The sequence below is a fragment of the Helicoverpa armigera genome, chromosome 28, assembly GCF_030705265.1.
Source record: "Helicoverpa armigera isolate CAAS_96S chromosome 28, ASM3070526v1, whole genome shotgun sequence".
NCBI classification, from domain to species: Eukaryota; Metazoa; Arthropoda; class Insecta; order Lepidoptera; family Noctuidae; genus Helicoverpa; species Helicoverpa armigera.
The window spans coordinates 6,425,513-6,448,010 of NC_087147.1; the positions used below are offsets into that span (position 1 = coordinate 6,425,513).

Below are 22,498 nucleotides of genomic sequence, written 5' to 3' on the forward strand. Positions count from 1 at the left end.
TATTGTCCCTTTAAGCTGTGAAAATATCAAACTTGTAAGCCAAGCCAATCAAAAGATACAGCCGATTATGTCGATATTTTCAACAAATTTTCGACACTCGCAAAGGAATCAAAACCTACAGGATACTTCCCGTAAACTCAGAGTCTTGAAATTTGGCATGAAGCATTGTCATATAATGCAAATATAGGAAAAATTACGAAAATCTCATTTTTTTAGTTATATAATGTAAAAAAAAAATATTTTAATAAAATGAAACTTACTACCTTATTTTTCACAAACGAATAAAGGTATCAAATTGAAATTTATACCAAATACCTAGGTCTATTGTCCCTTTAGGCAGTGAAAAAATCAAACTTCTAAGTTAACGCTATCAAAAGATACAGTAGTTATACCGACACCTTAGACGAATTTCCGTCACACGCTAGGGAATCAAAACCTACAAGGTACTTCCCGTGAACTCAGAATCTTGAAATTCGGCAAGAAGCACCGTTATATAGCACAGATAAAGGAAAAATTGCGAAAATGATAAATTTGAAGTTACATAAGATATTAAAATACTATCAAATCAAATCAAATATTTTCCTCATTTCAATGGGGAATTTAAACGACCAAGTTTGACGGATTTGAGAAAACATTTCTTTGTAGTAAAAGAGTATACTCGCCGTTTATTTCCATTGTCATCAGGTCAGGATCTGATGATGGAAATCCTGAGAAATCGAGGGCAACTATCAGAAATTGTAGGCATGCATAGGATTAAAACTTGATTCTCAGATGTATGTCTGGTGATACTATCAAACAGTGAAGGTTTACAGCTTACCTGATGATGGAGACGTGAGAAAGTCGAGAGAACTCCTCAACGGTATGTTTTAGTAACGTCGTGTTTGGGCTTATATTATTCGTATTGACGAGAACTTTTCACAAAAGTTAAAAATAAAAACTTTTTACAAAAAAAAAAACAACTTCTAAAAACAACAAGAAAACTGTTTATATGCATCGGTCTAGATCTCGGTGGTTAAATAAATATAGATGCATTCTCTAGACACCGACTTCTAGACCGATGCACCTATCATCTTTTTAATTTCTTTCTTGCTTTTGTTTTCTTGTTGCTTTTTTATATGTTTGAAGTTGGATTTGTTTGTAAAATGCTACAAAATAAAAAAAGCCGACTTTATAAAACAAAGAAAAGGACAGAATTACACTTTTGTCAAGGCTCTAGAAACGTAAAGCCAGCAGCCCCGAATCCTACACTCTAGCAGTCGTTGTTACAATTTGACAGTTACAAGTCGTCAGGCAGTTTCGAAAAAAACCTGAAACTGGGGCTCGTTAGGTGATTAATAAAAGATCCCATTAGTACTGAATTCTCATCACCTAAAATAAAATAAGCTCCAACACGGTTACGTTATAAATTGTAAAGGAGTTCCCATAACTATATCTGATCTTTGCTATCGATCCCACAATGGCAGTCAAACTTATCTATGTGGAAAGTCTTCGCCAATACGAATAAAATAAGCCCAAACACGTGGTAGTTGCAACATACCGTTCAGGAGTTCCCTCGACTCTCTGTAGTCTCCATTATCAAATCAGCTAAAAACCTTTACTGTTTACCAGTACCCTCAAAAATACACTCACATGTCTGGTTTTGACTCGATGCGTGCCTACAATATTCAAGAGTTGCCCTCGATTTCTCAGGGTTTCCAGATCCTCATCAGATCCTGGTCATCCGAATTGACATTCTCCTTCTTTATGAAAAGTCTTTAACAATAAAAACTAGCATTGCAACCTGTACAATCCTCTGAAACTGCTTGTCTTTTATATTTTTCAAACGATCCTGGACATTCGTCTCCATGGAATTTTGATAAAATATTTATATTCAAAGAAACGTCATACCATTCTCATCTCATTCTCATACTTTGATTCATGTCCGCTTCAGTTTTTACAAATTCGTTAGTTTTTACAAAATGGGTCAGATATGCCCAATGACCTTAATTAGCTATTTTCAATCAGATTTCTGAATGATGACTACAAAATGTTGTATATAAATAACATGATTGTTCTAAACTGAACGGTTGGCGCGAGACTCACTTTTTATCTATACAGGATTTGTACGGAACCCTCGGTGCGCGAGTCCGACTCGCACTTGGCCGGTTTATTTACTAATGACTTCCATAACTACCTAGTTCCAAACTTAGCAGAGATTTAAGTCGCTAAACAGTTGATAAACGCACAAAAAAAAATTAAACTATTTTTTCTAACATGAATATCGAAACATCCAGACTAAATAAAACAGTTAATAGGTTAGGCACATAAAAGTTTCTTTTTCTCAAACCGACAAAATTATTTGACGAAAGCTTTACTCGAGAATCGATCCCGCGACCCCCGGTTTCTCAAATACACTAACTATTGTGCCAGCTAACACTTTAAATACGCTTACTATATTTCTTAGTCCTTACCTATTTAAAAAAATATATGATAGATATACATACAGACATTTGGTAGTTATACAACTAAAAGAAAGAACCTAATAAAGTCGAAATGTCCAAAAAAAGAGACTAATTTCTATCTTATTAACTGACCTATGATCCCCAGAGAGAACCGACACAAAGAGACGAATAAAGTAATAGAAAACTAAAAGTAACTAATATTTAAGCTATGAGTCCACTAGTATTGGGAATAGTTCAGAAGAATTATTTGTCTATTAGTTTTTCTACCTGTGTTTAAGCCTAGAACTGCAACTGGATTAACTTTTTATAAGGATATGATTTAAAAATAAAAAATACTTAACTTTGACTGCACTTTCACACTCTTATCTTTCACTTTCTCTTTCGCACTCACTTTCAAAATATTGTTAAACAGACTTAAAATCATTCATTTGTTCAGTGTTCATAGAATATCACAGGATTGCAGTTTGTTCGATGTAAGTCGTAAAGTAAATAAATATGATGAAATGTATAAAGGAAAAAGTGTATAGTAGCAGGTACCTGCCGTGATGGTGTTTCGTCGCCGTATTCCGGTTCACTCGTAGTCTGAGAGAACTAGTGCCAGTAGTTTACCTAGTAACACATTTCTACACTTCAATATTAATCATAGTTCACATTCAAGCACAACACACACACAGAACATAAAACACTTACTTACTTCAAATACACACAGCACACACACCAATAGTCTACTCGACGTCCGTGCGTCATTTTTTAGGGATCCAGCAGAATACCAGCGTCAGGTATTCTACCTGACACATGCTGACTTGGACTCCCATTCGGTGCAAACGTAAGACACGACACTGCAGCGCGCCGTTAATCTCTGATTGTATTTCATATTTCATGTTTCTCTTTCTACCCACTTCTTGTTTTTTTTTATTTTTCTTATTGTGTATGTTTGTGGTGTCTTTTTGTTTGTCTGAATAAATGTTTTATCTATCTATCTATCTAAAAATTTCAAAGAACCCTAAGATTTAAAAATGTCCATAGAAGCCATAGATTAAAAGAATACCTATGTTTTTTTATCGACTTTTGTGTGACAATTAATGAATTGAAATGATTATCTTATTACACATGCAGTACTAAATAACTCCACAGTTATATTATTATGCAAGTGAAATTAAATATACATAGGTAAATATATATATAGGTATATTCTCTGTTCTTCAGAAAAATATAACATTTACTTACGCAAACTAAAAATGCATCTTTCCGAAGCTCACTTTTCACACAATTTCAGTTCATAAGAACATCCTAGTTTCATCATCTCGGGGTTCCTAACAATACTTACACTCTAGTGTCTACTTGCCTTATCATGGAGAATTTCCGAGCATTTTACTTGAAAATTAATTGGATTTTTACCACCCTTTGTTATTGTCAAGAGTCCATCTTTTTTTTCAGTTTAATTAAGTTCCTTAGACAAGGGTTTTCAGTGTACATTCAGTATTTTTTCAACTGTGCCTTTCTTTCTGATTCGCTTTGAAGATCTCGGGAAATGGAGCCCGTTTGTATTTACTTAGTATTATTACAGATAAAAGTAGTAGGTATTATAGTATGTGCAATGTGCATTTAGTAGGAAAGGATGATGAAACTCTCTAAACTTTCATAATAACACTCCATGAGTGTGTAAAATATGACAGTGGATGGGTGAAGAGACACAGCCACATTTGACAGGAAATATGTGGTCCATTACTTTATATTATTATTTTTATGTCATAGCTGTTAATATTCGCTCTCTTTTCATTTTGTCCTTTAGTTAATAGTTCACGTTAAATTGTTAAGATGGCTTTAAAATGTGAATATTAACAGCTATGACAAACATAGTTTACGTGTGATGTAATATGATTTTTGAACTATTTATTTTACGAGATTTTCTGGTCGGTAGAGAGCTACCAAAGATATACGTACGTATCTAAGAAAAATATCTACCACTAAGATACAAACTTATAAATAGATCTACCAATTAAAATATGTAGAAAAGTTACACTTAATTTAAAATCGGCAGTCACGGAATGAACCCTGTCTATTTTAATTGGCCCAATTAATGCGCTCAGCCCTTTAAGCACGTGCCAAAACGAAAACGAAATAAGGAGCCTTGAAAAGTATGTAGCACCTGCAAGGTCATTTCAACAGGTCTGTAAACTAGCAAGGTGACAAACACCTGATGGAAACTTGAACATAATATTAGGGTACCGTAAACAAATGATAAAAAAATTGAAATCAATTACTGACAACTACAGACTCCATTCAAAGGGTCAAAATGGAACTCAATTACTAGGACTTCGTCTGTCATAAGGCTGTATCTTAAGAACCGTGATAGCTAAACAGTTGAACAGTTTTCACAGATTATTGTATTTCTGTTGCTATTATGAGAAAAGATAATATATATATAAGAAAATACCTTTATTTTAAAAGAATAAAGATAAAAGGTCATCTATTCAAAGTAGGCCGAAAATCAGCACTTTTTGAAGGCTTTTAGACCCAAAAGACCATTTCGTGTTTTTGCTGGGTGGAAAAAACTCCCCAGCAACATAATTCTGTCGTATAGTTTGAAAAACCGTTGATGTACAAAATATTAGAACAGGATAAATATTAAAGTATTCCCATAATACAGACGTGATTTTTTTACTCAATTTTATTAATAGTACGTACGATACGCTAGTCTGACACATTCTTATCCAGTTTTTATGATCACAAAGTTGCCAGGTGAAATAGCTCCTCGTTTATTTTAGTGCCTAGGTTTCTGCCTAGACTACACTTATGGCTAGATACAGGTGACGTTGTTAGAACTAATTAGCTTTTTGTAACATTTAACGGTACTTGAGAACATACGTGTAGGTGGGGTGAAGCATGAGCGGAAGCGATTTTTATTTTTATTTGGAATTATAAGACTAAAGAATTTTAGGCCCTCTGAAACTGCAGAATTAACTTCTAATAGTTGACCCTATGGGTCCGTTCAGACAGACCGGCTCGGAGAGGAAAGCAGATTCTTAACACGTTGAAAATTGAGTATTTGAAGTAAGGTTTATTTTTGCATACGCACTGCTTTTGTCATTTACAATGCTCGAAGGCGCTCGGTGTGAAATAATAAGAGGAGTCGACCTGCTCCGATCGGCTCCGATTGTGTACTTTTTCTGGCTTGATTGTGTACTTTGTCTTGCTGACGTTTGGCTCCAATTGCATCTCACGCAGCCGATCGGAGCCGATCGGAGCCGACTCCGGTCTGTGTGAAAAGAAAAATGGAACGGAGGGTCCGTTCAGATAGACCGGCTCGGAGATGGGTGGTTGAGAGGTTTTTTAAAGTAATAGTGAATCCAATCAAATTAGTCTGTCTGACTCCGACTACCATTCCTCCTTATAGAATCATTTTTGTGCTCAGTTAAACTGTCAGCTGACTTAGTCGGCCGATTAAACGTTTTCAGGGAGGGCTTCAACCCGTTATTTGGTTTACTTACTTAGTTTTCTGCACCAACAGGAACCGTCATTACGAACGCTGAACTGGTGTTGGTGTCTTTTTGTAATAGCTGTAGTTAAGATTGTTATTTCTATTTTAAGAATATGGTGGGTAAAGGTGACAACACAAACGTCAGTTTTCTTAAAGCAAATTGTTTACTATGAATTTCTACATTCAATTTCCAAAGTAAACAGTTGATTAAAGAAAAACGGACATTTTTGTAGTCGTGGTGGCCTAGTGGGTAAAGAACCAACCTCTCGAGTATGGGGGTGTGGGTTCGATTCCAGGTCAGGCAAGTACCAATGCAACTTTTCTAAGTTTGTATGTACTTTCTAAGTAATCTTAGACACCAATGGCTGATAAAAAGGTGAAGGAAAGCATCTTGAGGAAACCTGGACTATATAGTCTGAAATCACCAACCCACATTGAGCAAGCGTGGTGATTAACGCTCAATCCTTCTCCGTGTGAGAGGAGGCCGCAGCCCAGCAGTGGGACGATAAAAAGGCTGTAACAGTAACAACAGGACATTTAAGTTGTCGAAGAACTTAATCCTAAGCATTTTCAGGGAGAGTTTCAACAAATTAAATAAAATCTTCATGATTTAAAATAGTGTTTTTAAAAAGGAAACTACCTACAGTTAAAGTATTTATTTCTCTTGCCAAATTATGTTTGGTAAGTGCTATTAATAATTCTTTCATTGAACACAATCTTTAAAAGAAAAACCGATAGATTACATCTCTGTTAATACTTTCATAAACGTAAATAATTGTCATAGTTATTATCAACACCCGCTATCATCTCATACATTGTGCCGCTAACAATGGAGCTCGTTGAGATGCAGCCTCCTGGCACGCGACTGACAGGTGGACGGCGCGTGCGCACTTAAGGGAAGCTGCTCACGATATAGCTTGTTTTACACGGTAGCAAGGATAAAGATTAAGGCTTGAAGATGTTTTCACCCGCATCCTTTCTATCGAAACAGGATAAAAAGCCTATAGCCTTCCTCGATGAATGGACTATCTAACACTGAAAGAATTTCTCAAATCGGATCAGTAGTTCCCTATATTAGCGCGATCAAACAAACAAACTCTTCAGCTTTATAATATTAGAATAGGTTTTATTAGATACATAGAGAGTTGTCTTAATAAAATCTGATTGTGGTTATGATTAATAGCTATAGACGATACCTTAGTAACATCCAGTTCATCATTATATCCACATAATGATCAATGATTGAGATCTACATAATCTGTTCAATTTCCCTACCAAACTACTCAATTACAATTTAACAACACTATAACTAATCCACTATTTCTTATTTGGTAACATAACATCTTTAAAAATAAGGCCGCTGTAACATTCTTTCATATTTTCGGCCATTATTCTCTTAAAACTTAGAGATATTTAACCATTACATATTCCTAGTACCTAATTTAAGAATATACCTATTATCTACTCTTATTTTAGCATCCTTCATTAAGATCAAGCCCTTAACTATACAGTAACTAATAATAGTAATTACAAAACAGGTGAAGAACTAAGAATTAATATGTTTTTATTTCATCTCTCTCACCTGCCGCAAGGTGGTAGCACACCTGCCAATGTATTTGTGTCATTTTAATGTGTGCACAATGGGTCAGAAAAGGTTAGAAAAGAATTTATTACTGTACCACTGCTGGGTTGAAATCTCAGGTCAAAAGAATAAGGCACAAGATTTTTGAACCGATTTCCCTAGAAAGAGGTTGTTTATTCAAATGTTTGTAGCTTTTATTTTTTTCCACCATTTATCCATAAAGGTCAGCGGAAGACGCTGGATGCAGGTCGCCTCCAACAGGTATCTGTGGAGATCTAAGGGGGAGGCCTATGTTCAGCAGTGGACGTCCTATGCCTGAGACGATGATGATGATGATGATTTAGCGATCAATTTGAACATATTTTTTTAAGATGACAGGGAATTTTACCGATTTAGCAAAAAAAGGATATATATTTTTTAATACATTGAATTTAATCAATTACTCGGAGTTGGCTGGGCCGATTGTCATGATGATGGTTTCTTTGTAGAAAAAGAGGTACCTCCGGGATGATTTATGTCAAATTCTATCCAAATAACTTCAGCAGTTTTTAAGGTTTTTAATCAAACATTAGCATATTTACAATACATAGTAAAAAACCGGCCAAGTGCGAGTCGGACTCGCGCACCGAGGGTTCCGTACAAATCCTGTATAGATAAAAAGCGAGTCTCGCGCCAACCGCAACTTTCCACATAGATAGGTTTTGACTGCCATTGTGGGATCGATAGCAAAGATCAGATATAGTTATGGGAACTCCTTTACAATTTATAACGTAACCTTGTGTTGGAGCTTATTTTATTTTAGGTGATGAGAATTCAGTACTAATGGGATCTTTTATTTTTGAGGGATTAATCACCTAACGAGCCCCAGTTTCAGGTTTTTTTCGAAACTGCCTGACGACTTGTAACTGTCGAATTGTAACAACGACTGCTAGAGAGTAGGATTCGGGGCTGCTGGCTTTATGTTTCTAGAGCCTTGACAAAAGTGTAATTCTGTCCCTTTCTTTGTTTTATAAAGTCGGCTTTATTTTATTTTGTAGCATTTTACAAACAAATCCAACTTCAAACATATAAAAAAGCAACAAGAAAACAAAAGCAAGAAAGAAATTAAAAAGATGTTAGGTGCATCGGTCTAGAAGTCGGTGTCTAGAGGATGCATCTATATTTATTTTACCACCGAGATCTAGACCGATGCATATAAACAGTTTTCTTGTTGTTTTTAGAAGTTGTTTTTTTTTTGTAAAAAGTTTTTATTTTTAACTTTTGTGAAAAGTTCTCGTCAATACGAATAATATAAGCCCAAACACGACGTTACTAAATCATACCGTTGAGGAGTTCTCTCGACTTTCTCACGTCTCCATCATCAAGAAAGCTCTAAACCTTCACTGTTTGATAGTATCACCAGACATACATCTGAGAATCAAGTTTTAATCCTATGCATGCCTACAATTTCTGATAGTTGCCCTCGATTTCTCAGGATTTCCATCATCAGATCCTGACCTGATGACAATGGAAATAAACGGCGAGTAGTCTCTTTTACTACAAAGAAATGATTTCTCAAATCCGTCAAACTTGGTCGTTTAAATTCCCCATTGAAATGAGGAAAATATTTGATTTGATTTGATAATATTTTAATATTTTATGTAATTTCAAATTTATCATTTTCGCAATTTTTCCTTTATCTGTACTATATAACGTTGCTTCTTGCCGAATTTCAAGATTCTGAGTTCACGGGAAGTACCTTGTAGGTTTTGATTCCCTAGCGTGTGACGGAAATTCGTCTAAGGTGTCGGTATAACTGCTGTATCTTTTGATCGCGTCAACTTAGATGTTTGATTTTTTCACTGCCTAAAGGGACAATAGACCTAGGTATTTGGTATAAATTTCAATTTGATACTTTTATTCGTTCGTGAGAAATAAGGTAGTAAGTTTCATTTTATTAAAATATTTTTTTTTACATTATATAACTAAAAAAAATAGATTTTCGTAATTTTTCCTATATTTGCATTATATGACAATGCTTCATGCCAAATTTCAAGACTCTGAGTTTACGGGAAGTATCCTGTAGGTTTTGATTCCTTTGCGAGTGTCGAAAATTTGTTGAAAATATCGACATAATCGGCTGTATCTTTTGATTGGCTTGGCTTAGAAGTTTGATATTTTCACAGCTTAAAGGGGCAATAGACCTGAGTACTTCATGTGAATTTCAGATTGATACGTCCACGCGTTCTTGAGATAAAGGGTCTTGACAGACAGACAGACAGACAGACAGACAGACAGACAGACAGACAGACAGACAGACGGACAACAAAGTGATCCTATAAGGGTTCCGTTTTTTCCTTTTGAGGTACGGAACCCTAAAAAAACAAACAAAAAAAACACTACATATAACTAAAACGCGTCAAAACATTCGTCCCCATCGCTGTCAACTGGGAGCGTACCCAAGAGGCTGGCAGCATTACCTCGTTGGATCGCCATGCTGATTCTTTGTCCGAGGTAATAGCCAGCCTTCTGGTCACGAGAAGTGTCAACCAGCCGCCTAGAGAGTTTTTTTAAGTTAAATAGAACTTAATTCCTGAGATTACAGCGTTCAAAAACCAGTCTTTAGTTTTATGACATTAGTATAAAGTTGATGCAGGCAGGCATTCATTTATTTACTTACATATTTTTTAATTCTCTATTAAGGCACTATAAAAATGCTTGAAAGATAATAAAATGATATTTTTTCCTTTTCCTAGATTAAAGTACTTTTTTAAAAAGACCTAGAGACAGTTAATTCTGTTTAATTAAAAGCAACCCTTTGCTTGTTTTGTCTTAATAAAAGCATGAAGAGATTTAATTTTATGAATGTTTATTTGCTTGGTACTGAAATATATTACAGACTTTTTTCCTGGTTGGGAACGCGACTGTTCAAAGTCAGGTCTTTGGTTTGATTCCGGAGTGGGGAAAAAAAATATTTGTAATCCGGGTCGATGTGGTCGTAAATTATATTACACAATACATACGTGGCATAAGAAGGAACATAAGCTATGTATAACTTTGCCAAGTTACATCAAAATCTGTTGTCTGATGTGTGATTCAGAAGCGAAGATACACACACTTACAAAAATAGTCCGTCGTCCCAACAAACAAAAAATCCTCTCATAGTGGCAAAAAATGCCAAAAATAAATTTCTTATAGGAGCCGTATTAACGCTAATAAGGGTGCGTTTGGGCACAAATTACAAGAACAATAACCTCAAACCCCCCTTATATTTGCTTTATTGTCAGCTTCTTTTTCTTATATGTACTTTATTATAGCAAGTGATAAGGGAGTCAAACTAATAAAAGCAAAAGGATTTGCTCTTAAAAAGCCAACCAATCTTATACATGTTTTAAAATGGCGAGCAACAAGGGAGTAAAACTAATAGCGGCAAGACAAATACTATTTTATAGCTATTTGCCTTAAAATCAGTGTTTGAGATTCTGCAACAAGTGTTTTGTTGAGTGATTTTTTCAGTTTGGCAGCGTCAACGAGTATTTTAAGGAAAACAAGAACCATGATTAATTTCATTTATTTTTTTAGTGTACCTGAATCCGAGAGTATATTGTGCTTGTTTATTGAGAAAACTGTGTGGGAATTCAAACGTATGATAAAATGTGGTACAAAAAGTGTAATTATATCAACGCGCCCTTGAATTTGAGTAGTTTTTACGTAAAAATGGGAATAATTATTAAGGCATGTTTTTTATAACGCTTTTACAAGGGTAATATCATTCTCACAACGTCTATTAGAAATCTATAAGATTATAAGCTCTGTAATGGCAACATTTATTCCATCTGCTATCGCCATTTTATCTACCTTTTACCTTTTCTATTCAGGGACTGTGCCAGAGTTTTAGCAGGTCCACTGCATCACATTTATAATACCTGTTTACAACAGTCAACATTCCCTGAACGATGGAAGATTTCACGCGTCGTTCCAGTACCTAAGGGTAAGTCAGGTCCAGATGTCAGCGGTTACAGACCAGTGGCAGTGCTGTCGACACCGGCTAAAGTTTTTGAGTCCGCCATTCAAAGTTCTATACAGGGGCAGGTCCGAGCACAACTATCGGACGCTCAGCATGGCTTTCGGCCGGGGCGCAGCACTGCCACCAACCTGCTTAACTTCATGGCGCAGGTTATACCGGCGGTCGACGCGGGGGTGCAGGTAGATGCGGCGTATTTTGATTTCAGAAAGGCTTTTGACACCGTAGACAATGATGTCTTATTGAGGAAGCTGGCTGATATTGGCTGTACACCACATCTGTTGCAGTTCTTTGTCAGCTACATGAAAGACCGTCAGCAGTATGTTGATTATAATGGGTTTGAGTCGGAGCCGTACTACACACGGTCTGGAGTAAGCCAAGGCAGCAATTTGGGGCCTCTTGAATTTATCATCATGATAAACAGCTTGCCGGAAGTAGTCAGACATGCTACATGTTTATTGTTCGCGGATGACCTCAAGTTGCTGCTCGAGGTAAGGGACGAGTCGGACTGCACGCGACTCCAGGATGATATTGACAGAGTGGTGAAGTGGAGTCATGACAATAAACTATACTTCAATGTATCCAAATGCTCGGTAATATCCTTTACACGTTCGCGAAGCCCTGTCTGCTATGAGTACAAAGCAGAGGCAACACCCATGACACGAGTGACGCAGGTGCGTGATCTGGGGGTTCACCTCACTCCAGAACTCACGTTTCGCGAGCATATTATTAACATATGTAAGAAGGCGTTTAGAAACCTAGGCTTTGTACTTAGGCAGTCGCAGGGCTTTACGAATATAACAACAATAAGGGTATTATACGACGCACTAGTTAGGAGTCACTTGGAGTATGGTGGTGTCATATGGGCTCCACACGAGGCCAAGTACTCTGTCATGCTGGAGCGCGTGCAGAACAAGTTCACGCGCCACTTGTACTGGAGGCTGTACGGGGTGTATCCGCTGTACCCGCTTATGTACCCCATTGTTCGTGCTGGGTATGGTCGGGTACAACCAGCTGAAGGTGAGGCGAGAGTTTGCTCTTATAAATTATTTAATAAAATTACTCCGTGGAAAGGAGCACAATCCCGGCGTACTACGGTGCTTGTGTCTCTGTGTGCCGGACCGCTATGTGGAGAGACGACGGCGCCCGCCACTGCTGTCAGTGCCGACCGCCAGGACCAACCTTCTGGCCAAAACGCCTCTCACGCGAGCGATCCGTACTATTAACGAAATCCAGAAAAGTATTGACATTTTTTCTTGCCAGTTCAGTGAACTCGCAAAGATGATTTTATTTATATTATGTTATGTAGACTAGGCTTGTAGTACTTTTGTTTTTATTGTTTAGTTTTATTTTTTTTATTGTTATAATTTTCAATTTTATTTTGTGTAAAGATGTATATTGTGTTATTACTACCCAAATGTGTTCAATTTTGTAAAAAATAATATAAGTGCCTCACTAACGCATTGGATTGTATATCTGTAATGTTAGTGATAAGGTTGAAGAATAAATAAATAAATAAAAAATCTACCGTTAGGGTTCCTTTCATCATTCCGTAGCTGTATTAATATTAGCTATATTACATTTGAGGTATTATCACAATGGTTGTATTTACGGAGAAGATCTCAATTTATGTCTTCTTCACTACCACTACCGTTATATTCTTCTTGACTGATTTCCTGTACTTCATTGTCATCTTCCATAAAATCATTGACGGAACCCTCAAGTGATTTGTTGGTATCGGGCTGTCATTTTGTAGTATTATACTCGTAGCAGTAGAAGTGGTATAAGAATATTTTAATATGACCATCTAGAGAATAAAACCTTTTTAATGACTATGTAAGTGATTATGGATTGCATTCATTCTTGTAAAGACCATATAAAATGCAGAATATTGTTTGCTGGGTAGACATCTTATGAAATGCTCCTATGAGTGTAAAAGTATCATAGTTAGCTTGTGCATTATTATTATAAGAACAATTAGCCAAATGAAAAGCTTTTATAAGGTTTTGAATATTATAAGGCTTAAAAGCATTGTAAATGCGCTTATGAGAATAACATATTTTCAATCCTTATTATAATCATGTAATTTGGACTTGTTATGGTTAACCCAACCAAATTATAAGAGTAAAGGTAATATTAGCCAAATCTTCTTATATTGTGCCATAATAAGGAACATTGACATAATGAAAGCGATTTTAGAGCAACTATAAGAAATTAGACCTTAAACATATAATTTTATAAGAGTAGCTTGTTTGTTGGGGTACCACAAAATCTTTTAAACGTCTGTTGAACACTTGTCTAAAAAAATTACAGATAATGACGTTGAAATAAGGTCCGCTTTGCAGCCACACTTTAGACAAGTGTTCAACAGACGTTTATGTTTTTGTAGTAAGGCTGATGATATTTAAGGAATTTCGAAAATTACAAACATAGCATATAACTTCCTTTTTTCTCAACTGGTTAAACAAAAAAATCTAATTTATTTCTTAAGCAACTTAAGTTTCATTTACCAATGGTCATTGACCCCAACACCCCATAGTTCAAGTGTGTCAAATTCTCAATAGGTTCACAGTTCGATGCCTGGCTGTGGACTTATTGTTCTTAGGGAAAGTGACAAAGCATAGAGTTTTTTTGTCACAGTCTACTGATTTGAAACTTGTCTTTGGTTATGTAATTAATGTGCTTCCGTTTAAAACTATCTACTACTTAGGTACATAGTATATGTATTTATGTCCACCAACGAGGTGGACAGACGATCTTATGTCGGTCGCCGTCGACGCTGGATGCAGGTCGCTTCCAACAGGTATCTGTGGAGATCTAAGGGGGAGGCCTATGTTCAGCAGTGGACGTCCTATGCCTGAGTTGATGATGATGATATGTATTTATTGTGTACTTACTTGCTACGGTTAAACTGGCGTCTTGAAGGTGCCTCATCGTCATTACATAAGAGAGTTCATAAGAGAGTACATAAGAGAGTTCAAAATAGTAGTATATAAGAGATTACATAAGAGTAGTACATAAGTGAGTTCATAAGAGGGTATATAAGTGAGTACATAATATGAGAACACGAGAAGAGTAAATAAGAGAGTTCATAAGAGGAGTATGTAAGAGAGTTTCTTGCTGCTAAGTCGACCTCGTTCTTACGTCGGGTAAATATACCCAAACGGCTGGCAGCATTGCCACGTTTTATGGCAATGCTCAACTTCTGTGCGAAGTAAAAGCCAGCCTTTGGGTCCCGGGAAGTGTCAACCAGGCGCTGGGAAATATCCCTGGCAAGAAGGCGGCGCTCGGACCCCACGGCCCAAGAGTTTCAACCCCAAACGGTTTAAACATGTAGTTGCCTATAAACGAAAATGGGCAAGTTGTATGGCATTTGGTACCCGCTCCAACAGTACAACGTATGATATATTATTAGAAAAGTGTTTACGTGAAGAATAATATTTAGGCATCAGACCGTCTGAACACTTTCATTGGAATGAAGATTTTCTTTAGAGAAAATTGTTATTCTATCGAGTCAAGTGTTGGGCGACTGATTAACCAGCAGTGTGCGTTTGATGCAACATCTCAAAAAATATAAAAACCGGCCAAGTGCGAGTCGGAATCGCACACCGTACCATTATTTAAAAAATGAGCAAAAATATAAATTGAATGGGAGCCCCCCAAAATACTTATTGTATTCTAGTTTTCAGTAATTATTTGTTGGTATATGGCGGCAATAGAAATACATCATCTGTGAAAATTTAAACTCTCTAACTATCACGGGATTCATGAGATACCGCCTGCTGACGGATGGACGGACGGACAGAGGAGCGAAAACAATAGGGTCCCGTTTTACCCTTTGGGTACGGAACCCTAAAAACTAAAAGACTTGAATATTTTCAAACTGCATCCATATTTTCGAATCCGGCTCCGCTTGCACGGTATTCCGAGCCGATCCGGCTGTAGGTAATAATGACGGTTCGGACGATATGGGTCGCATTCCACTAGTCCGGCACCGTCCGGTCCTGTCCGGCATTCTGTAGATTTTTAAAACTATGTCGAATCCTCTCGGTACTAGGAGTTACGAAATTTAGAAGGATTTTGTTTAATATTGTTTTATAGAGAACAAAGTTGTCTAGTATATGTCGGTATGTTCACGATATGCTCAAAAACTGCTGAACGGATTCGTACCCTTTTTTACCAATAGGCAGGGAAGACATAGGACCTCATGCGAATATTTTCGATACCTACTTATACCTAACATACAGAGGATTTTTGGTACGCAACCGGTAAAAAAATGGAATTAACTAAATTACTAAACCGATTGGAAAAAATCTTACACTCACTGCTGTTAAGCTACACTATCCTCGAATGATATATTTTATCTAGGATCAGGAAGTATTTTCCACGGAAATGGGTAAATGCGCGGGAAACAGATAGTTGAGTAGTCATACAAGAAGCCGAGAAGGGTCATTAGTTCCATAATAAACACAGCTGTCAAAATAAACTCGTGTAACTAAATAATGTTATTAGTTAAAGTGATATTATTTCAAATGTTTTTCGTTTACTTAAAGCTATCAAAACATTTAAGTTTTCATAAGCAAGTCTATTTTTGTTACTTGATATTTTCCATGACGTATTAAATAAATTATGACTTGAAATAATGTTTCTTGTGAAATGATGGCAGACAGAAGAATTTGAAAAAAATAGTCTAGCAGTGGACGAAGTTGTATATCTTAGACACCAATGACTGTGTTTCGGATGGCATGTTAAACTGTAGATCCTGGCTGTCATTGAACATCCTTGACAGACGTTACGTTAGTAAGTCTGACACCAGTCTATCCAAGGGGTATTGGGTTTCCCGGGTAACTGGGTTGAGGACGTCAAATAGGCAATCGCTTCTTGTAAACCACTGTAACTCAGCTGAATCCGGTTAGACTGGAAGCCGACCCCAACATAGTTGAAAAGGCTCGGAGAGTGATGGAAAAAAAAGAAATTACACCATCATAAACATGAACACTTTATTCACATTGATAACAGGATTTATCCGGACAATAACAAGGTCAATATTTAAAGAAACATTAGTTAGCATTAGCACTCTTAATCATATCAGCAGCTTTCTCAGCTAACATGATAACAGCTGCATTGGGAGCTCCTCGAGGTATCTTAGGCATGGCACTAGCATCTACTACCCTCAGACCTTCCACTCCTTTGACCTTCAACTGCCCATCAAGAACATCCCCCATAGGACAAGTACCTACCGTATGATAAGGACTACCAGCATGATTCAAAATATAACACTCCCAAAATTCATCGGAACCTTTCTTTTTGTCTGCACAAACATCAAGGTCTAACCCAGCTAGTTCAGCTCCAATCTTCTTAAAATACTTCGTTTTACCAACGCTAGTGAAATCTTTTATTATTTTCACCATAGTTTTTAAGTCTTCTTTATTTGTGAAGTACCCTGTTTTTATTAAAGGGGCTTGAGATGGATCGGTACTTGCTAAACGAACTGTTCCTCTAGATTTAGGTTGCAGAAGAGCAGCAACTGTGTACAATGAATCTCTATTTGTAACTTCTGTCTGCCATTGATCACAAATTCCATCTCGAAGATCAAACACTTGTGCGCAGGCAATAGTCAAAAATGGTGTATTCTGGCCTAGTAACAAATTATAGGTTTGATAATCTGGATCCGTCTGAGATTTGTTTAAGGCTACTGAACCTACTAACACAGGGAAAGGAACTTTAGTAGGATCTAGTTCAACATCTGCCAGGTTTGGCAGAAAGGCTATATGAGATTCTAGCTTATATACCAATGTGACAGACACTTGGTCTATTAAATTGTTGCCGACTGGTAAATCTTTGATCACTTTTATGTTGAACTGCTCTAGATGTTCTTTGGGACCAATTCCTGAAAGCTGAAGGATTTGAGGAGTATTGTAGACTCCTGCGCTTACAATAATCTCTTTGTTTGCTCTAAATACATAAGTTTTGCCATTATACACAGCTTCAATTGCCACAGCCTTATTGTCCTCAAAAATAATTCTAGTTACTCTGGTGTTCTTCGAAACAAATAAGTTGGAGTTCGTTTTAATATTTTTCAGGTAAGAATAAGCCGGTGTCTGTCTTTTTTTATCAGCTATCATGAACAGTGGTTGTGTATAACCCAAAGTATTCTCAGCGTTTAAATCCAAAACACTTGGGTTGCCGACTTCAGCAAAAGATTTTAATAAATTAGCAACCTGAGTGTCTTCTGGTTGTCTTGAGATTCCCATAGGACCGCTAGTGCCATGATATTTACCATACTTTTTTAATATTGGATCATCGACCAGTCTTTCACTTTTTATAAAGTACTGGAGAATATTGTCATATTTCCAAGAGCTGTCTTTGGTTATATCGGCCCAAGTGTCAAAGTCTGATGGTACTCCTCTTGTATGAAGAAGATGGTTGAGAGAGTCACTGCCTCCAAGCATCTTCCCGGCTTGTAATGTGGTGTAGTAGTTCTGACCTTTGGCTGCATATGTATCTTTTGTTGATCTATAGTCGTAATCATACTTAGATCTTGGTAGTAAGGAAAAGAGGCCCGGGACCTGAAGACAACAACATTTTGAATTATCGTAATGAAAACTTTTAAATTACCTTACTTTTGGGGACCAAATTATAATGTTTGTGTTTGTATTAAAAACTAGCTCCTTTCGTGGAAACCACCACATCCCAGGAAACTTTTTTCCGTACCCGAAAATATGAAGCTCATGTTAGCGGAGATATAATGCACTTTAAATAAAGCGACTATATTTTCTGCACATTTTCTTGCTATTTTGACTGACTGTGTGTCGGATAGCACGTTAAACTGTAGGTCCCGACTGTCATTGAACATCCTTGACAGTCGTTACTGGTAGTCAGAAGCCAGTAAGTCTGACACCAGTCTAACCAAGTTGGATAATGATGATGACATTTTCTTGCTATTACCACCAAACATTTAAACAAAATCAAACTTGGTCAGAAAGGAGAACACCGGCCTACTAAACTGTACATACCAAAGCTATGATAGGTGGATCGTCTCCAGCTTCTGCCATGAACACAGTATTCTTCCCACTTTCTGCCAGTCTACTGGATACCACACAGCCGGCTGATCCACCTCCTACGACTATGTAATCATATGCAGTATTATCTGTAACAAGAAATAATAACGGATATATCTTACTTACTTTATATACAGGCATTTGAAAATATCAATAAGAAAAGCTGACACCTGACCATCTTTGAATTTCATTATTTATAGTCAACAATATTATAAGTTTCAGCAACAAGTAAACGCCCATCCATTTAGTGTACAAAGTATCATTACATAGCTATTTTTAGCCCGAAATAAGCCAATATCACTGAAGCCTGAGCAAAGGCTATTGTTCCAATAACTTAGAAGGCTATGGTTACTAAATTCCGGTTCAGAAATTTGCTACTAGTGACTTCACGATAGTACAAACAAACACTGCTGTTCAGAGGAGCAAAGTTAACTGAAGTAACTATCTAAAGCATTAAAAATAAATGCATTGTACTCACTTTGAAGTTCAGCCTGTTTCGGCCACAGTAACCCCTCAGGTTCCAGCATACTCAGGAATGTGACAGGCACCTGCACTGCAGATATCAGCGCTGTTGATGTACTGGATCCCATCTTGGTAGCTGAAGACAATTTAATGGCAATTTAGATCCTCTTCTTCAAAAAATTGGATAGGTGATCATCAAAATCTTTAGCTGATTGTTAGTATATAACTTGCTCTAGCTTTTTCGCCCACTTTCGGTCACTTGGATGAAATGCAAAATCTCAAGGTCTCGATGTTAATTATTCTATGTCTTATCTCAATCGGTTCTGACGATACCGTGAACGAATTACAAAGTCACTCTTGTATTAAAAATACCTACTGGCTTATGTGTTTCACGATTGACAATATATCATCAATTTTTAGAAAGACTACACTTTATCCAATACTGTTGAAGTTCTACAACATATTTTTTACCCTTTTCTGACAATTGTAGAATTAACTGTACATATGCGTTACTATCTTTTAAGGTATTTCTGTTGAACTGACACAATCATTTTTGAAATTCAATTATTATTATTCTTAATTAGTACAATCGTAATTTTAGTCTATTGACGGTTATCTTTTATGTACGTAGTTAGTGTTATCTAGAACGGTTTCTCAAAGTTTTGGTGAAGAGTACAATAAAGTCCTGTAATAAAGATATTTTGAACTATAGATAATGAAAAAATAATTAATAAATAAAACTTCTTATCAATATCAGGATTTTTTACTTGAAAAAAAGTCCTTAAAATTAAAGTAAATGATGTTAATTTACTTTTTAAAATATTTCAAAAGAAAATAAATTATTAAAGTCTTATACTTTGAGAAACTCTGGAATTGAAGGAAACTGGCAGTAATTTTATACTGAAAGGTTTTTTTTGTTTTAAATAGTAACGATTTCCAAGAAGTTAATTAATGAATATAGGTTTATTCATTCAATTAATATTTGCACGTGTATAATAAAATGGTGTTAAGTCACAAGATAAAATAGAATTTAAATAATAAGATGAGTTCCTATGAGTGTTAGGTATGAATTTTAAATAAAATGTGTTGATCATATTTTTTTTCCTAAATCATTGGCGGTTTTATAAAGGGCTTAATTGAACTATACCTACACATACATAGACTTTAATATTTTATATTTATCTGAGTGAGGGGAAGTTATTTCCTCGAGGCCCGGCTAAAACCATTAGTTGAAGCTAGTATTTTTACAAATGTAAGGTTTCTAGTAAGGGTTAAAAAATATCACCTACTTATAAGAATATTGTCTTTATTTACAAAGTTTCAGAAATTATTTTGAAATATAAACAAAAATAATTACCTTTTCACCCGACTGCGTCAAAAAGAAGGATGATGCAAAATATTAGTATTAATAGTTACACGTGTAAACTACCAAATAATTATGATGATTGATAATTTGTATAATATGTACTTATATTTATATCTTTTGTACGTTTGTTTAAGGAAGTATATTATTTATATGTCTGTCTGTATTTAAATTAAGATACAGCACTTGTATAAATATATAAGTAGGAGCTAGTTTAAGAGCTCATTTTCAAAGTTAGTTTTCTTGCTAGATATTCAAGTTTCTTTATAAAATCTAAATACATATATTAAATAAAAACAGATTACTTACTTTAATATTAGTTCCTTCACCTTTAATCAGGGTTTGGTGTCTAAGATATACCTTAATAGAAAGTTAACAAACTTAGAAAAGTTGCAATGGTACTAACCTGTACTGGGATTCTATAAAACTCGATCAACAACTCGCATTTCACTTCGATTCGTAATGTCATTTCATACTTTAGGGGAGGTAGGGGAGGGATGGGCACTTTTTCACAATTTATTGCATAAAAAATCAGATTTTACAGATCATTATCAACTTTTATTGCCATTTCTTATATTCGGCTAGATATAATGAAAGAGCTTTCCTAAAAATTACAATCAGTTTCAACATTACGAGATATTTAAACGGTTTTATTTAGCTCACCCCGTTTGTTTTATTATTTATTCTTGGATCAAATTTAGTAATTCAAATTTCACCCTCTTCCTGTCAACCGATTGGTCTGAAATTTTGTATACACCTTTAATTAAATCCAATATGGCCGCCGGCACAAAATGGCACAGCCCCCTCAATATGGGTATCAAATGAAAGGGCTACACAAGTAGAATACTGTCAGCAACCCCAGCGGGGCGCAACAGGGCCAAGGCCTGCCTGCACGTCGATTCTATAAAATTCGAACAACAACTCGCATTTCATTTCGCTATTCACTCTCACTTCGCATTCGATTCAGAACGACCTTGATTTTGCATTCTGTAAACATCACCTAATCACTTGCGAAGTGAAGTGAGCTCGACATCGACCAATGCTGTGCTAGTGACTTCCCACTCGACAAAATGTCAACCGAGATTAATCAGTTTTAATTTTATCAGTTTTGACACAGAATTTTAGCTAAATATGATGTTTTAGTTATAATTTGTTATTGTAAGGAATTTGAGGCAGCTTTTAAGTATAAAATAAACAGAAATCTCTAAATTCGTGCTGTGAATATAATCTATGCTTACCCTACGAAAAAAAATACTGAGAGCGCCAATTTGCCTTTCTTGCTGATTTTGAGGAAACCTTATATATTTTTTTACTACGGCCGGATTGTTCAGAGCTTCCACTACTTCATTTATGCAACGAGATGCAGACGGTTGCGATAAATAAGTTCTGATGCCCTCTTTAATAACCTTCTGGTAACCGCCACTAGCCAAGAATGATAAAGTACATAGTATCTGTGAAACAATAAATCAATAAAAAATGTAATACCTACTTTATCTGGATTTAGTGAAAACAAAATTGAGACCAATTTGGTTATTTTCATGCTTAAGAGAATACCAATATTATAACTGAAGTACAGAGTCTTTTGAAAACATATCAGCTGGCGGGGAAACCACATAAAGGGAATACTCCTTATTAAGAACTAAGTGTTTTTCTTATTATTGTGTGCTTGATTACAATTTTTCAACTATAAACTGTGTCAATACTTACTTTTACACGAGTTGTAAGTCCTTTGCCTCGACGTTTTGTGGGCTTTATCAGGGGCAGTAAATCAGACTCCAGTTGGTCAATTATTTTGACAATCTATATATGCTCACATAGTCATCATCGCGAGTTAATAAAGATAAACTACGAATTCTAGCAGATTGTTGACGCTTTTCTAAATTATCTAAAGCATGAGCTTCTTCTAATAAAGATTTAAGCAAAAACATTCTAGCCATCGTTAAAGGTAGGCACTTAATCACTTTAAAACACTTAGAACTTTATTTAAACACTATTTTAAATATAATAGTCTCTAGATCAAGTTGGCAACGGTACCTGAAACAAGATTCTATAAAGGATTTTTCGCGCAGATTTATAACCTCACAAATTTTCACTGACGAAGAAGA

At 35.9% G+C, this 22,498-nt stretch overlaps 1 protein-coding gene across 1 annotated transcript; it reads right to left on the reverse strand.

The window, feature by feature from the left end:
• Positions 1–16,493: 16,493 nt before the first annotated feature.
• LOC110371492 (ecdysone oxidase) lies at positions 16,494–20,524 on the reverse strand. Its single transcript, XM_064042450.1, has 4 exons — positions 20,388–20,524; positions 19,047–19,166; positions 18,524–18,657; positions 16,494–18,076 (listed from the first exon to the last, which is right to left on the reverse strand). The coding sequence occupies exons 2-4, from the start codon at positions 19,156–19,158 to the stop codon at positions 16,568–16,570; spliced, it is 1,755 nt and encodes a 584-aa protein (XP_063898520.1). The 5' UTR covers positions 19,159–19,166; positions 20,388–20,524; the 3' UTR covers positions 16,494–16,567.
• Between the last annotated feature and the right edge of the window lie 1,974 nt (positions 20,525–22,498).

Coding starts and splice junctions, on each gene's coding strand:
- LOC110371492 (XM_064042450.1), bottom strand. CDS start 19,158: ATGGGATCCAGTACATCAACAGCGCTGATATCTGCAGTGCAGGTGCCT. Junction 18,658..19,046: donor GAAACAGGCTGAACTTCAAA/GTGAGTACAATG, acceptor TTCTTGTTACAG/ATAATACTGCATATGATTAC. Junction 18,077..18,523: donor ATCCACCTATCATAGCTTTG/GTATGTACAGTT, acceptor TGTTGTCTTCAG/GTCCCGGGCCTCTTTTCCTT.